Source organism: Grampus griseus (assembly GCF_964374135.1).
Source record: "Grampus griseus genome assembly, chromosome: 8".
Classification (NCBI taxonomy): domain Eukaryota; kingdom Metazoa; phylum Chordata; class Mammalia; order Artiodactyla; family Delphinidae; genus Grampus; species Grampus griseus.
Window position 1 is genome coordinate 6,064,296 of NC_139002.1, and position 17,233 is coordinate 6,081,528.

A 17,233-nucleotide genomic window follows, 5' to 3' on the forward strand; every position below is an offset into this window, starting at 1 on the left:
CTCCCGCTCTGCCTGCAGCTGACACTTTTAGCCTTGTGGCCAGGCGACCTACGGTCCCGAGGCGCGTGCACTCGACCTCGCTCCCAGACAGGCCTTTCCCCGCTCCCCGAGCACCCTGTTTCTGCCATGGCTCTAGGACTTGTCACATGATGTGATGGTTAGCCTGGCAGGTGCCCTTCCCCTGGCTGGATTGGGAGGTTCCTGATGGTGCCATGACTTTTTTTTTTTTTAAGTTTTTTTAAATTATGGTAAAAGTCTCACAAAACATACTATTTTACCCATATTCAACTGGACAGTTCAGTGGCACTAAGTACATTCACGTGGCTGTGCGACTCTCACCGTCATCCATCTCCAGAACGTTTTACCTTCCCAAACTGAAACCCTGTCCCCAGCAAACACTGCCTCCCCATTCCCCTTCCCCGCCCCCCATCCCCCGCCCCTGGCAGCCACCAGTGTACTTTCTGACTTTATGAATTTGACTATTCTAGGCACCCCGTATAAGTGGGGTTTAGACAAATACACCTTTTTAAACCCTCTCTATAGTGCCTTACAGAGGGGGTGAGCCATCACTGTTTTTGGAGTGAATTATTTCTGTTGCATGCATATCATTTTAAAGTGTTTCTCATACAATGTTCTATTTGAACTTCCCAATCACCTGCCAGGATAGGCATGGCAAGGGTTAATATCTCCTTTCTATGGTTAAGGAAACCAGAGAAGTACACGGCCAGGTTAGCCCCTGATACTTTGCAGTGTGGGAGCAGAGGGCTTCAGCTCAGCGACGAGCATCTGTCCGATGACTGAGCTGACATCTCAGTTGTGGCCACCTGGTGCCCACAGCAGCCTGGCAGAACACTCTGCCTACCCCGAGCCCAGGGCCATGGAACTGCCCCCATCAGGCACGCCCAGGCAGTGCCATCCTACCCTGCCCTCGCTTCCCTTCAGCCCCTCCAGCAGCAGCAGGACTGAGGGAGGTGACTAGAGGCCAAGGAAAGGCTGCGGCCCTGTCTGGAGCAGGGAGCATCAGCTCTGGCAACCTGGGAGACAGCCAGTCCTTGCAAGAGCTCCAAGCCAGGCTTTCAGACCCGGGAGTTCAGATAAGGTTCAGATTACCTCCGGCCAACTCCGGGCCGCAGAACCTCACAGGGCTTTCCAGAGGCCTGGCCGCTGCCCTCCCTCACTCTGCTGTGGGCAGGAACAGACCATCCCGAGGCCTTAAGGACCAGGGTTGTGCCAGATCGACCCGCCCGTCCTGCAAAGGCCGAAGCCCCGCGGGCAGGAGAGCAGTGGCTGAGCCGGGAGAAGGGAGTAACAGCTTGGGAGGGCGGGGACTCGGCAGGGTGGGGGAGGCCAGAGCACATTCAATAAAGAAAATTAAATGAATTTGTTTCTTAATCTGAAAGGAAAAAAATATTGAAGATCACTTATCATAGCTGGGAGATAAATGCCCCACTGAGATATTAGAAGTCAGACGGTAATTTTTTCCTGATGTCTTACAGAGGGGAACATGGGCTGAAAATGAAAATAAGATGTATAACTTACACATGTTAGAATTTAAGGTTTTACTATTCGCCTACTGTTTTTCCAGGCAGAGAACCAAGAACCAGCCGTCAGAGCCCCAGATTGTTAAAGGTTTAATGTCCCCATAGCAGTCTGAGAGGAGGCAGTAGCACATCGGGGCTTTGCACCAGAGTTTGGCCCTTTGGCTTCTGCTGGAGAAAGACTTGGCCTGAGATGAAGCAGTCCCAGAAAGACCCTGGTGCTGCGTCTGAGCGCAGCACTTGCGGAGCTGGCGGGGTCTCCTTCACCCTCCTCAAGGCTAACCGCAAGTGGGCGCATGCGCACACAGGCGCATAGGCCACCCATGCAGGCCCACGCACAGATGCACGCATGCACGCACATGCATGCATGCACGCACACGTACACACACCACCACGGCCTGGCAGCCTTTCCCAGCATACTTGTCCATGGTGAAACAACCCGAGTGCAGCAGAAGTTTGGAGGATTAAGTTGGCCTTTAACCAAGAGAGCAACGTTTTCATTGGCTGGGAACGCAGTGCAGAGGGTGAGGTTGCCAGAGCACACACTTCCCCTGGCGGGGGCCAGAGAACTTTCTGCGAGGGGGCGGGGCCAGAGAACTTTCTGCGAGGGGGCGGGGCCAGAGAACTTTCTGCAGGGGGCGGTGTCGGGTGGGGGCGGGCGTGGCGGAAGGGGACTTGCCCTCCGTGGGCTGCGCCCCACTTTGGGAACATCGGGGAGACAAGTTGTGAAAATTCTTTTCCACGTCAGCTGGGCCTCTGGGGATTTCTGTGCCCAAAACGGACCCCTTGCCATGCAGTGGTGAAAAGTCAGACCTCAGAAAGCATCGCAGTGAAATGACCCCTTATGCCATAGGTGCCTGGGGCAGGGCCAGTCCCTGGGGCCAGGAGGAGAGAAAAATAAATTTGGAAAGAGGAATTGTTTGGTAAAAGCTGCCTGGTATGTCACCTGGTAAGGAGTCTGAGCACTACGGTGAGAGAGGCACCTGCTTGGGGGGGGGGGGGGTGGCCAGGCCAGATCCCCGGGGAAGAAATCTGAACAGGGTCAGGCCCCGGGTTCTCCTGCTAGGGTGACCACGGGGGCCGGCCAGTAATGGGAACCTTCTCGTTTCCTATCGCAAAGAAGTGGCCATATTTCAGGGTCCAACCCCTCCCCCGCCCCGTGTTCGCACCTGCTCCCCAGCGGGGCAAGGTGATCTGCTTGCCCTCTCGCCCGCCTGGCTGCTTCTCCTCCGGGAACAAGGCCCTGTCCTTGGTCCCAGACCCTAAGATCCGCAAAGGGGCGCCCTAAGGGAAAAGCCCTGGCCACCACCCTGGACTCCGCCCTTGCGCAAGCTGGCCCTCCTCTGACTTCTGGAAGAGAAGGAGGGAAAGCCATGCCCTCGCCACCCACCTGCCGCGCTCCCCTCCACGCTGGGGCTCTCGGCTCTGTGACTCTGCAGGCAGCACAGGCCTCTCTCGAGGCCTCCCCAGCTACTGCGAGGAGGGGGTGGGGGGGTTAGTGGGGTACAGTTGAAGCAAGCATAAAGGCTGCTCTTTAATGAGGCAGCTGGTGCCCGTGAAGAGGCCCGATGACAACAAGGGGGGGCACGCACGGAGGGAGAGAGGTTTTTGCCATTCAGCTTGCCCATAATGTTGCTGATTTGTATTGAGACCTGTACTTACAGCTAGCATGGGGTCAGGGCCCACAGGCAGCTGATAGCACTGGGACAGGTGACAGGAGGGCCTGGGGCTGCCACAATAGAGCGGGGAGGAGGTGGTGGCTCTGAGAGTGTAACTCAGAGCATCTCTCGTTCAGCCGTGGCTCAGAAAGCCACGCAGCGGAGGCCACAGCAAAGGAGTCGTGACCCTGCAATCTTGTCCTTTCTTTTCACCGCTGGACATACCCTCTTTACTCCTCTGGTTTTACTTGTGTGTGTTCAGGGAACATTGCTTTAAAAAGGCTACTGTTGGTTTCCAGAAGTGCCTTGCAAACGGTCAAGTGATTTAAAACAAGATGAGAAGTCTTGAATATTTGGATAAAAGGAGATTTCAAAGACTTTGCCCAAAGATAACCCCTTCAGACTATGCAAACATCTTCTCTACCTTCCCTTTCAACTCAGAGCAACTTAACTCAGGGTATGTCACCCAGACCCACAGATCTGCAGCCCAGGCTTACTGTCAATGGATACGCGATATCCACACAGCTAACGTGAGGTCCCAAGGGCTACTGGAGCCCTGTGGTTGCATAAGGACTATCAGGCGTGTCTTCCACATCATGTGTGTCTTCCACAACACGTGTACACTGTACGGAAATTAAGCAAATCTGTGCTGTCTTTAGGATTTCCGTAGGAGCCATGCAGAGATGTGTGCATATGTCTTTTGTGTTTTTGAAAAGGAGATGCAATATGTTAAAAGCAAATATCAAGACAAGAAATCACCTGTAGTGAAGCCATCACCCTAACTCGTACGCAGCAGATGCTCACAGCTTCTCCAGAGCCCTGAGTGCGCCTCCCACCAGCTTACGTGTGGCATGCTTCATACTGTGAGGTTCAGAACTTTAGGAAGCACCTTAGGAAGGGACTCTGCATCTGGAGGCAGAAGTGACAGGATGTGTGAGGCTCGTCTTCCTGTATGTAGAACTGAAGTCTGTAGGTGTTGAATAAGGGCATCTGGATCCTGCTGGCCAGTCTAGGGAGCGTCGGGGCAGACTAATGCTAAACTCTGGTCCAGCAGGTCAGGCAAGCGGGTCTTTGCGTTTCCCCTCTATAAGTTGATATATATTTTCTTCCTTCATGGGATGTTATCCCCAAAACCCGTGGTTGGGACAGGATGAAGCTGAGAGTTAATTGCAGACCACAGCTTGGATCGAGATGTTGAAGTCTACATCCAGCACAGAGCCTGTGTGCCACACAGTTTGAAGAGCAACTCATGCTAACAGATTCAACACGGGGAAGGTACAGAGAAAGAGAGCGAACCTTCCTCAACGCGGGCAAGCTCGAATTTCGATGAGCTCCTCAGACCTCCGTCTCTCCACCAGGCCCTGTGACTTGCCAGCGGCATAGGAAGCAAGAAGGGTCTTGTAGTTTTAGGTGCACAGGATACCTCCTCCAGTGACACATGTATCTGTGGGGTCTCTGATAAGCATCAACTAACTCAGAATCCCAAGTTAACAAAGAACATGGAGAGAATTCACAGTGAATCACGGGACGGTCCAAAACATTCTAGCCCAGCACTGTCCAATGGAAGGGGCCACATATATAATTTAAAATTTTCTAGTAGCCACATTTTAAAAATAAAAAAACAAGGTAATATGAATTTTAATAATATATTAAAATGTATTCATATATTAATTCAATACCACCCAAAGATGATCATTTCAATAAAAACAATATAAAAAATTAATGAGATATTTCACTTTCTTTCTACACTAAGTCTTCTAAAGCCAGTATGTTAAAATATATTTCAAGCACATGTCCATTTTGCATAAGCCATAGCTCAGGTGCTCCAAAGCAACGTGTGACCAGTGGCTACTGCCTCGAAAAGCACAGATTCAGTCTGTTAGCCAAGAGATCCCAAATTTTACACGCTGGTTTTTTCATCTGAAGTTAGGAATTATCTTTTGCATTAAAAGTACCATCATCAGTGTTACTTGGAGGACAGAAGCACAGAGTGGCAGGTGAGAGATTTGAATAGGCCGGCATCTGTTTCAACACACTGTTTCTTTTTGAGTTTTCAAATATGGGATCTGACGTGGTTCCATCTTAAGAAAAGACATCTTTTCTGAAAATCCTTGCTCCCTGCTGCCCACCCGTCCAGTTTCCATGTGAGCACTTAGAGGATATTTATGAGGTGCCAGTGACAGCTGCACCTAGCCTGCCTGGCTCTGAGAGTCCACTGGATCTTCTTTGTTTCCCAGGAGGGCTGAGACTACATCAGTCTCAACCTACTCTGGTCAAGACGGGCAGATCAAAAGCAGGGGCTGCTCTGTGTAACCAGGGCCAGGTAGATATCACGTCTGGTCCCTGGGGTCTTCACACAACTCGTCTCCAGCTGGCTTCTGGTGTGACCGGAGCCAGGGACGAGCTGGCAAGGGGGTTCTGAAAACTGATTTCCTTGGGGGACCCTCTTTGCCCAGGATTAGTATCTTGCAGTGCTTGAGGCTTCCCTGGCAGTAGGGGAGGGAGCAGTCAGCTCACGAATGCAGGCTCACCTGAGCACAGACACAGGCTGGTCTGAGGCGCTGCCAGCTCACTTGGGTCTCTGTCCCGGCTCGTACACGGATGACCTACATGACTATAGAGGAACATCTTCACCTTTGATTCGCGTTAGCCACGCGTTCGTTCACGTATTTACCAACCGTGTGTTGAACAGCCAACGATCACGTGCCAGGTGCTGTCCGGTAAACAATCGAAGCCCTGCCCACGCTTTAGTGAGGGGCGTGCCAAGAGCCGGGAAGGACCCAAGCAGGGTGAATACTGGCGGGTGCTGTTTTAGATCTGGTGGTCAGAGAAGGCTTCTGAGAAGGGGACATTCTGGCAGAGACGTAAAACAAGTGAAGGAGAGAGTCAGAAGACCAGATGGAGTTGGAATGTTCCAGAAGGAAGGAACACACGTGCTTGGCATGCAGAAGCAGCTAGAGCCTTGTGTGGCCGGTGTGGACGGAAGGAGAGAGACGGGGGTGGAGGGTGAAGAGGGTGTCAGAGGACTGCTGAAGGACTTTGGATTTTTGTCATAAGCCGTTAAAGGATTTTGAGCAAGAAAGTTAAATATTTTGAAAGGAGGACTCTGGCTGCTGTCCGATGACGAGATTTCAGGAAGGCAAGAGGAAGTGGGAGGAGGAAGGGTGCTCCCAGGTGGCTTAGAAGGATAGGTGCTTGGGTGGGGCAAGGGCAGTGGAGGGGAGCGGGGGTTGGATTCAGGCTACAACAGACCAAAGCCTGTCCAAGGGTGGATCTGGATTGCCGGCAAACATCGGGAGTGCCTGTGTTCAGGCCGGTTTGGGAGGCCTTGCGGAACGGCCCTCCATGCTGCGGGGTGGGTGTCGGCAGACGTGAGACGGTGGCAAAGGCACAACACGCAGGCAGAGGGGGCGGAAAGGTGGGCCGCGGGGGGCCAGGATCCGAGAGCCTGGGCTCCGGGGCCAGCACCGCCTCCTCTGAATCCTCAGGCAAGTCATTTAGCACCGTAAAGCCCACTTTGCCTCTGTATGTCAAGATGCAATTACAATATGGACCTCATGGGAGAGTGGTGGGAGCAAATGGTGACGTGGAAAGATGTTTGACAAACTCCGTCCTCCCTGCGCTGGGGGCAGGTCGTTACCCTCATTCTCTCTGTGGAGAGACACTCACTCACCCGAAGGGTTCCTGGCTCGGACCCCCTGAGCCCCCCTGAAATCCTAGAGGCTGGGGAGGTGGCTGGGATCCCAGTGGCTGGTTTGGGTCAGTGGGGTTGGAGTGTGTTGGGACTGGGCGTTTCCACAGGCAGGTCTGAGACCAGGGCCATCCGGGGGGGGCCTCCCCACCACCCGTGCAGCCCTCCTGCTCTCTCTAGACTTGTTTCCTCTGTGATCTCATCCACCAGCACAGTTAGAACTCTTCCACAATGATGCCCAAGCCTAAATTCCAGACCCCAGTAGTATCTGAGCTTCGGTTTCCAGGGCCTCGTAGATGTTTTTATCTGAATGTCCTACTGATTGCTCCCGACGTATCTGATGGGCAACGTTGACATCCCTACTCAAAGCATGTCCTCCTCCTACCCCCGTGACTGCTGCTGGCACTGTCCTTCTTGGAAACATCCAAGCTTTGCCAATCTTCGATTCTTTCCTCTCACAAACCCCTCCCCCCAGTGCAATATTTATCCACCTAAGCCCCGTGAATTGTCCCCCGGATATGTCCCTCACGTGTCTTTCCACTTTTATTTCCACAATCAGTGCCATCACTCTAGTTCAGAACCATCTGATTTCCTACCTGGGATATTTCACTAACTTCTTTACTTATCTTTCCGACTCTCCCCTCCCCACTCTCTGTGTACAATGATCCTTAGCTTTCAAGTCACAGATCTGATGATGTTCAGATGTCACGTCTATGTTTCAAGTGGGCGTTTGCATGTGGAATACATTCCCTATTTTTTTTTTTTTTTTTTTTTTGCGGTACGCGGGCCTCTCACTATTGTGGCCTCTCCCGTTGCGGAGCACAGGCTCCGGACGCGCAGGCTCAGCAGCTGTGTCTCACGGGCCCAGCCGCTCCGCAGCATGTGGGATCTTCCCGGACCGGGGCACGAACCCGCATCCCCTGCATCGGCAGGCGGACTCTCAACCACTGCGCCACCAGGGAAGCCCCAGGGCGCTCTCTCAATTTCTGTTTTTATCTCCCTGTGCTGTAGGCCCCTTGGCTTGCCTGACGTTTCATGAACGAGGCACCATGTTCTCTATTTTCGACCTTGGCTCATGACGGTCACTATTGGGATATCCAGCGCTTTCCTAGTCCAGGGCCCTGTCCTGGGTCCTTTCTCCTACAGCATCACTGTCGACCCTTGTAACAAGCCTATGGAAGAGTAAATGCCCCAGCCGTGCAGAAAGGAGGCCACTGGTGCTCAGAGGGACCCGTAACTGGCCCACGTTCAGAGGCAGGACTGGACCCTGGGCCACCCGTCCCCCAGGTGTGCTCTCCCTCGTCGCTATGATTTTCTTCTCCTCAGTCCTCTCCTGTCCATCTCTATCTGCAAAGTCTTCCCAGCCCAGGGCGGCACTAACTCTCAACACACTTTCCAAGTGTGACATGTCCTCCCTCGCATGGGGAGCCCTCAGATGTGTTCACCCTCATCATCATCCTGGACTTTTACTCCAAGAATGGTTTGGTCATCTTTGCTCTGGTAAGACCCACCCAGAGAGGCCAAGTATCTGGAACAAGACACGGAAGAGTGTCTTATTGCTTCATTATCCCTAAGAGGGGCTGCACCTGGGCCTGACGTAACGTAGATGCTCCAAAAGTGCCCGTTAGTGTCGTGGGCCTGAGGGCTGCCTCGGAGCCCAGAGAGCAGGGGGGCTTCCGGCCTCTCACCCCAGCTCTCTGGGGACTGGCTCGGGCTCCCCGGCCCAGCACCAGAGCCCCGTCTGCTGCAGACACCCCTCAGTGCCAGATCTGCTGACCCAGCCCCAGAGGAGCAAGCCGGGGGTGGGGTGGGGAGGGGGCCCAGCCTCCCCCAGCCCCCGACCCTGGGCAGCACAGGCCTGGCGGGCTTACCTGGACCCATTCATGTGGTCGTACTCCCGCTTGACACTGACCCTCACGGGCTGATTCATCCACTCCTGCTGCGGGGGCAGGGGGTTGATCTTGTGGGGCTGGCCGTAGTCGGGACTCCCGGAGGCGGTCATGTCGGCCTTGGGGAGATGGGCCGCCGGTCCGTAGGCGGAGTCGAAGAGGGACTGGTCGTCGCTCACCACCGACAGAGCCTCCTGGAGGGCAGAGAGGAGACAGAAGCCCCGTGTCACTCTTCAGCCAGCACCACTCCCCACCTACCCTCCCTGGGAACCGGCAGGCTGGCCCAGGGCTGCCCAGTTGCGCGAGCTTGATGGGTTCTCTGCAGGGTACCCTGGGTGATGAGGCAGTCTGGGGAGTGGAGCGGGGATGCAGACCGCCGGGAGTGTGTCCATCTGTTGGGTCTATAGGCTGGGACCCCCAGAAAGGAGTGTGGGGAGTGGAAGGCCAGGAAGAATGGTCACACAGAGCACACGCGTGGGTTGGGGTGGTGGTTGAACCCTGGGCTCTCTCGGGATAAACAGAAGTGCCCCTTACTAGCTGGGGAAGCAGTCAAGCTATGGGGCATAGGAGTGGGGACATTTCTTTTACAGGTGAGGCCAGTGAGACCCACCCGAAGAGGTTAAGTATGTGGCTCAAGGCCACACCAGGGAAGAAGGGTGAGGCCCAGGGTTGTGGTCCCCTCCAGTTTCAGTTTTCTTCTCTGCAAACAGGAATAAGAATAGCTTTTTCAGAGTTGATAGGTGATTGAATGAGAAAACCTAGGTACAGGTGTCTAGCTTGTTTGCTTAGAGGTGCTCTAGGATGTGCTGGGGTATCTTACACATCTGAGATGCAGATGGGAGGCTGCCTGCCTCCCCGGGACACAGTGCTCCTTCATCCTTTCCTGCCTGATTCCTTCAGATGACAGTTTCCAGCCCTGATTGTGAGGATTCAGCCTGCCCAGGAAAGAGGGCGGAATCCCAGCTATGTGGATGGAGGAGGCAGGGCTGATCTTCCCATGCCTACTGTCCCATCACCTGCCGGGACAGGTGGAGACGGCGGACGAAGAACGGCGGCAGCATCGCCCTTTCCGGAGGTCTACCGACCAAAGCAGGGTAATGAGATCCCCTCATCATCTAGCTCATGGCAGATCACAGCAACCCAGGTCGTGGACTGGGGTGTGATCGTCACTAGATCACACAATTCCACCAAATCAAGTTGACCACGTTTCAGAAAAGGTAGTAATTCACCATCTAGAATTAATTATAATCAATATAATCTAAGTATAATTACACAATCTGTAATCGTGGAGAGGTGATGTAATATTACAGGAGAAATGTCTAGCACAGTCTCTGGCACAGAGTGACACCCAGTAAAGTTAGCTTTGATGGTTATTAGCTTCAAGTAAAGATTCTCTTAGGCCACCTGCTATGGTCCGAGTCGTTCCCTTAAAATTCATATGTTGAAGCCCTAACCCCAGTTCCTCAGAATCTGACTGTATTTCGAGATAAGATTTTTAAAGAGATGCTTAAGTTGAAATGAGGCCTTTTGGGTAGGTCCTAATCCAACATGACTGATGTCCTTATAAGAGGAGGATATTTGGAAACGTGGAGAGACACCAGGGGTGGTGGGCACAGAGGGACCACCATGTGGGGAAGCAGCAAGGGGGCAGCTTATCTGCAAGCCAAGAAGAGGCCTCAGGACCCGCCAGCACCCCATGTTGGATTTCCGGCTCTCAGAGCTGGGAGAAAATGCATTTCTGTTGCCTGAGCCACACTGTCGGTGGTATTTTGCTATCGCAGCCCTACTGTGGCACCTTCACTTTAGCCCCCGCTCCCATACCTATAAAATTACAATCTGCTCTACCAGCTAAGTGTCGCCCTTTCTCCCACGGCTGTTCTCAACCCCAGCAGGAGGACAGCCATACTTCAAAGGAAGAGGCTCTTCTGCAGCTGTTTCCGGCTGGGATCAGGAAAGAATAACTGGAACATAGACCGGGAAGTCTGCTCCTACACCAGAAGGCTTTGCAGAGCATAGACATGGCCGGAGACGGCAGTTTCAAAGCTGAGCTGCCTGCACAGTATGGAAAGGACAGGGCGGGTCCCTTGATTCAGACCTAAAGTCTACTGGGGCCCTTCACTTTCCACCTGCTGCCCTGTGTCATACTCAGAGGAAAGTTGTGCTTCTTGGAACCATTTGTCTGTTGGTTATGATATCCATCGTCCATTTCAATTAGGGATCCGTGCTGGCTCCACATCCCAGTTCAGATCTCCACCAGGGATCTGAACTGTCCTCCCGGCACACAGTGGTTCCAAGTTGAAAAGTCAACTTGAAAAGTCACTGTCATCTTCCAGAGGCCTGAGTCTGAGCCCATGAACTTCCTGGGGTTCTACACTAGGAGTGGAGATGCATTACCAACTAGGACTCACGAATGCCCTTTTGGTGACGGATGAACAGTCACCAGTTCTGCTACAAAAACAGACTACACCTAAGGAATCGGGTATCATCTTCCGCCGTGGAGAGCGGCTGACATGCTTGCTTGATCACGCGCAAATCTTGGCGTTTCCAGTTAAAGTATTTCTTCCACCTCCTTTTCTCTGGGTTGGGGGAGAGGATGATGGAATAACGGAGGCCAGGAGGCCTGGGAGGCAGGACCGGGGATAGTGATACTCGGGCAAAGTTCCCTACCATCATTATCCCCCGAGATGGCAGGTCAGGGAGCAGAGAAGCAGGGTAGTCAAGTCAGAGGGACCAAGCAGATGGTGAAACCAGGGTTCACAGCAAAGAGGTTGCAACAGAGGCCAGATAAGACCAAGCTGGGATTTCTGGGGGCTGACCAAGGAGAGACTTCTTAAGTAGTGAGAAAAAATGCTTTACAGGACAAAGTGCAGTGTGGTAAATGGTACAAAACCGGTTTGAACTCATTTTGGGAAAAAGTTTCCTTCAGTTCACAATCAAAGGAAACTCCAGTCAAAGGGGCCACGTCACAGGAGGAGAGGACCCTGGTTTACTCCAGAACACCTCTCCTTCCCCTTTCTGTCCAGTCCTGTCCTCAGCTCCCCCTGCTGTGTTTTTCAGACTCTTTCCTCCGTGAGCGAGCACCCAGTCCCTCACCCAGCCCACCCTGCACGTTCCCCCGCCAGCTCCCTTGAAAGCTGTAAATACCGTCATCTGCCACAACCCCGGCTCAGCTCCCTCCGAGAGCATCCTCGGTTTCATCCATCGCAAATCTATTCTCATCTGCCTGTTTTCCAAGAACTCAGCTTCGCCCCGGCGGCCCACCGTCCACGTTCCCCATTCACGACGCCCAGGCTGCACCTCCTGCCCCAGGCTCGCTGTTTCCACTGCTCCACTAAACAGGCCTTCAAGTGCCCTCCTGTGTCTTAGACTTTGTGAGCCCGTGCGCTGGGAGCATCCTTTCTTTGCCCCCTGCTCCGGACACACATCCGATTCTTCCCATTTTGTAGGTAAATGAAATCTTCCTTGCTCCATGAAACCTTCCCTGATAATGATGCCCTGTGACTCATTTGAGCTTTGAAAGGTCAAGTGAGACTACTGCTTGGGTAAACATACACGTACACACACACACACACACACACACACACACACACTTTTCTGTTTGCAGCCATTGATAGGGAAAAGGCTTTCTTAAAAAATTTCATCACGTGGTGGAGAAAAGAGTTGGTGGCTGGGAGAAGCTGGGGAGAGAGAAGATGCTAGAGAACGGTTCCTTGTCTGGCCTCCTGGACTGGATCAGAAAACCTAACACGAGCAGGGGAAGGAGATGAGGACCATGAAGTGGGGATCGTAGATTTGGGGAGACCAGGCCCCAGACAAGCTGCTTCGGGGTCCTGGTGGAGCGTGAGAGCTGGGGAGAAGATTCACACTGGCTCCGAAAGGAAACAACGGCGTTTTGCCATTCAAGGCTGGAGCTTTGGGGGTGTCCCGAGACCAAGCCCACGGCACGTTCCCAACGGGCAGTGGCGAGCCTTTTCCAAGCTGCTTTTGGGGCAGCGGCGCATTGTAGGAAGACGGGCGTGGGGCAGGAAGAGGCCGACGGGAGCACGGCCTGAGGTGAGTGTGGCCGTCGTGCTTGTGTGACAGAACCTTGTCCCCACTGGGGGTCCCGGAAGTCCCTGGGGGAGAGTTGATGGGGGCGTCGGCACCAAGGAGCTGCTTTGCCCAGCTGAGGAGCTGTCAGCTGGCCGTCGGATCAACAACGTGCCTATAGCCTGTTACACACTTGTGCCTCTTGTTATTTTCCCCATGTCTTAGAAGCTGTTTACTTTTACTTAAATTCTTAAAACTTATAAAAGTTTCAACATGAAACTCTTACTTGTACTTAAAACTCTTTATAGGAATGAGTACACAGTTGGGGTTCAAGACCTTTATACTGAGGGATGGTTGCTGGGTGTTTACCTCCAGGATGATGGGCTGAAGACAGAGAGAACGTCAGCATAAACGTTCACACACTGTTCTCGGGGTGGCTGGGTTCCTTCACTTCTCCTTTTGACTTTGGACCTGACACTGATCCCTTCATTCAGAGGAAGTCAAATGATCCTTTAAAGCCTTGCTGAGTCTGGGTTGCTGCAGAGCACATGGCAGGGAAACTGACTTCGTTGGGAAGGACAGAGGGCGTGGCCCTAATCCCGTGTGGTGCTCAGTCTGGGGTCTCTCTCGGCCCTTGTCGCTGTCCCTGGGAAGTCAGCCCTGACTTGCTTAGTAACTGGATTCTGCGAAGCACATCCCTTTGCTCTGCTGAGTGCTGGGAAGGAAAGGCCTGTCACTTAGGATGCTCTGGTCCCTCGGCCACTGAGACCTAGACCCAGAGGGAGGCACAGGGCCCCTTGACTCCAAGCAGGGAAGTGGTCCAGCACAACAGTATCCCACTTGACCCGTTTACCAGAGCACTCAGGCAAGGGCAACTGCTTGGAATGGCAGCTTGACTTCCGAGCTAAGTGGATAGTCATACTGGTCGTAAAAATGCTGACCAAACTGTGTCAGCGTTCCTTCCCAGGATGCCCTGCTGGCCCAGGGAGCCAGCAGATGGACACGGCCAGAGGGCACTAGTCTCGGTGCTTCTTACCCAATTTGTGTTCAGGTGCCTTTAACACATCACTTATAATACATCCCTGTCATCATTATAGAAAACAGATCAAAGTAGCAGACGATTATCATAGCATTTATTTAGAGCAAATCCAGTTTCCCTGAGTGATCTAATTTAATCCTCCCTGCAATTCTCCGAGGGATGTACTGTTATCATCTCTATTTTTCAGATAAGGAAATGGATATTCAGAGAAGTGAACTCACTAGCTCAGGTGACGTAGCAAGTGAGTGTGACCTGGGATTCCAATTCAGATCTGCTGTCTGGGCACTTATCCATTACCATCCACCTCCCAGTTAGACTATAACTTCTTTGAGGGTAACTCTTTATGTCTGTTGAGATGTACACAGAGCACAATCTTTGGAGTCAGAAAGATTTGAGTTCCAGTCCAAGTTCCATCAGTTAGTCGTCAATGCACCACCTAGTGCAATTTATTTATACTTTACAAACTTCATTTCCTCATCTGTAGAATGGTGATAATAACAGTACCTAATCTGGCAGATTTTGAATAAATATAAAACGAGGTAAGTGAACTCCCTAAATCAAGAGCCTAAAGTTCTTAGGACACAGCAAACACTAAAACAAAACAAACAAAAAAAAAAAAGTTTTTTTTTAAAAGAAGCACAATGCTGAGAGATGCCTTGGGACCCTTTGGGTTGGAGATGGGGGCAGGGCGAGGGGAGACAGATAAAGCCTGAGAGATTCCTTCTTCTCAACTGTGTTGGTTACTTAAAAGTAACCAAGGTTGCCCAAGGTTCAAAATGAAAGGGTTTGAAGATAATAGTTGGATTTGAAATGCAGATGCCATGGGCTTCTAGAAAAGAGAACCTACTTCCTAATCTATGTTTCTCCTTCTCCTTGCAAACCATCAGATTGCTCCATTGCAGCTTCAGCCCTCTCTCTCTTTCTAGCTTCTGAATTCAGGCCTCTAGGAGGCACAGATAAGGCACTGAAATAATCCTGCAAACGAGGAGAGGAGGTGGCCAGCACCCACTCATCCTACCTCAGGCATGTAGTAAATATCAGAAGAATGCCACGTGCATAACTGTGAATTCACTAATAAATAAACTTCCCTTAGTTTGGAATTTGTCATACATACTTTTTTCCCCTCTCTTTTCCTTTTTTTTTAAAAATACCAGCAGATGTGTCTTCCACCATTTGTTTCCCTTAGATTAAGCAAAGGATATTTTCCATGCTCACATCAGTTGAGTGATGGGGGATGTGGTCAGAGCATGGCCACATGATGGCCGGGCTGACATCAGGGGTGAGCCAACAACTGCATCCCCAAAGACCTTAGCAGAGATGCAGGCAGAGGGGGAAAATGCTGGAGAGGGTGCCGTGAGGATCTCCCCATTCTCTGCAGGAGTGCATGGAAGATATGTCTGCCGTCGTCCATGTGCAGCAAGGACACACACAGGCCACGGTGATGGGCCAAATGGAGTTAGAGAAGGAAAAGACCCAATTTCCCCCCACCCTTTCCTGATTCTTACAATGAGGCTGAGTATTTATTTCTAGCACAGGGAATGACCCAAAAGATGCGCCTGAGAAGAACTGACCCTACGTCGTTTCCTTCCCCTCCTCTCCCCCGTCCTGCCCCGAAACTTGTAAGGACAGCTCTCAGTGGCTCAGGAACTCTGCTGGAGCAAGTGAAAAAGATGTCAAAAGCGACCAGACTGAGTTCCCTGCCTCTGCCCCTGCTCAGTGGGTCCACGACTCCCAGACCAGGCCTCTGGAAAGCTCATCCCTGGGTCACCGCAGGGAGCCCGCGAGCTGTGGCTTTTGATTACATCCTTTGCATAATGACGTGAAGTCCCTTCTCCTGGCAGCCAGAGAGCATACAAAATGCAGACAGGATTCTAGGGAGCAAAGTCCTCTGTCTTCTCTGTTTTGGGAAACCAGCAAGCTCTGCAGCAGCGTGTGTGTGTGTGTGTGTGTGTGTGTGTGTGTGTGTGTGTGCGCGCGCTGGGGGGTTGGTCAGCACATTCTCATCTGAAGTGTCAGGAGAGGTGGCTCCTGTGAGTTTGCTCAAATCTTTGGCCTCTCCCTCCCTTCTAATTGCCAGCCCTGTGCCCAAATATTGCCCGTTATTTCCATCCCACAGAGGGCAGGTGCCAAAGGGAAGAGGAGGTAAATGTTCTGCAAAGTTGGATAAGGAAGAAGGTGGAAACATCGATCAGACACCCAACTTTAACTGAAAGCTCTTCTGCGCGGAGCAGCGCAGGTACCCTGCTCAGGTCGGGAAGGTTGCCTTTGCCCCAAAACAGCCACATCAGTATTTCCAACCTTTGCCACTCCCCACCGAGAGGCTGCGTCTACTTCCCTCCCCTTGAACCCAGAGGAGACTTTATGACGCCTCAGCAAGTGGAAGGTGGCACAAGTGGCCTTGCAGGACTTCCAAGGGCAGGTGATAGACGCATTGCGACTTCCACCTGCTTCTCGTTCTCTCTTGGGCCTCTAGCCCTTGGAAACCAGCCACCATCCCGTGAGGAAGCCCACACCAGCCCGAGCAGAGAAACTACATGGAGAGGTCCACACACACAGCAGCTGAGGCCACCAGCCACCAGCCAGCATCAGCCTCCAGGCCTGGGAGTGAGGAACCTTCAACGAAGGTTGACAGAACTCATAAGCATTAATAATTGTTTTGTGCCACTAGATTTGGGGGTGATTTCTCATGTAGCGACTGGAGCATCTCCTATCGCTTTAATCAGCAACAAGAGATCCATATTCAAAGGAGGTAGAGGAGGATCGTGTGAGTAACCTTCTCACTATGGTTCCTGGCAGGGGCTGGCAGCAGTCAGCGCCAGGACAGACTCCGTGGGGAAGCGGAGGCCCAAAGCCTAACCTCTCCAGGTTCGTACAGTGAGGGAGGGTCAGACTCAGCCATAAGGCCTGACTCCTCTGAGAACCATGTAGGGGAATTACCCCAGACAAACAACGGTGAGAAAACAAACAACAAGCAGGGACCACTTTTTAAATTAGAACAAACAGAACAAGTATAATGTGATGACATGAAGCTTTCAAGGAACTTTCACAACCATCACCTCATTTAGCCTTTTAGGATGTGAGTTAGGACTCTCCTATTACTGTAAAGAAACCTGAACTAGTGACTCTCCAACCCGTAGCCTGACTGCAACGCTTATACTCTTCCCCCCAAACCGTTCCCCGTTTGCTAACTCTGTCTAATCCTTTCCTGGGCTCTGCCGCACGGCCAAATCGGCCCTGGAAACTCAGTGTTTGGCTGATTTCTAAAGCAGCTTATTGAAATTTCTAACCTCATCCCCGCCCCGCCCCCAGGCCTCCATGCCCACTGCTTGTCGCTTAGATCTTCACTAACTGGGGAGGGGGCTTCTGCTGTGGCCCGCCCAAGAGAAAGG

The 17,233-nt window shown here is 52.3% G+C and overlaps 1 protein-coding gene across 1 annotated transcript in view; it reads right to left on the reverse strand.

Moving 5' to 3' along the window:
• FLI1 (Fli-1 proto-oncogene, ETS transcription factor) overlaps positions 1 to 17,233 on the reverse strand; it is a 113,180-nt gene that overhangs the window by 42,209 nt on the left and 53,738 nt on the right. Inside the window, exon 2 of the mRNA XM_082661164.1 lies at positions 8,759 to 8,970. Coding sequence (XP_082517290.1) covers positions 8,759 to 8,970 — 212 coding nt within the window. The remainder of the gene's footprint in view (positions 1 to 8,758; positions 8,971 to 17,233) is intronic.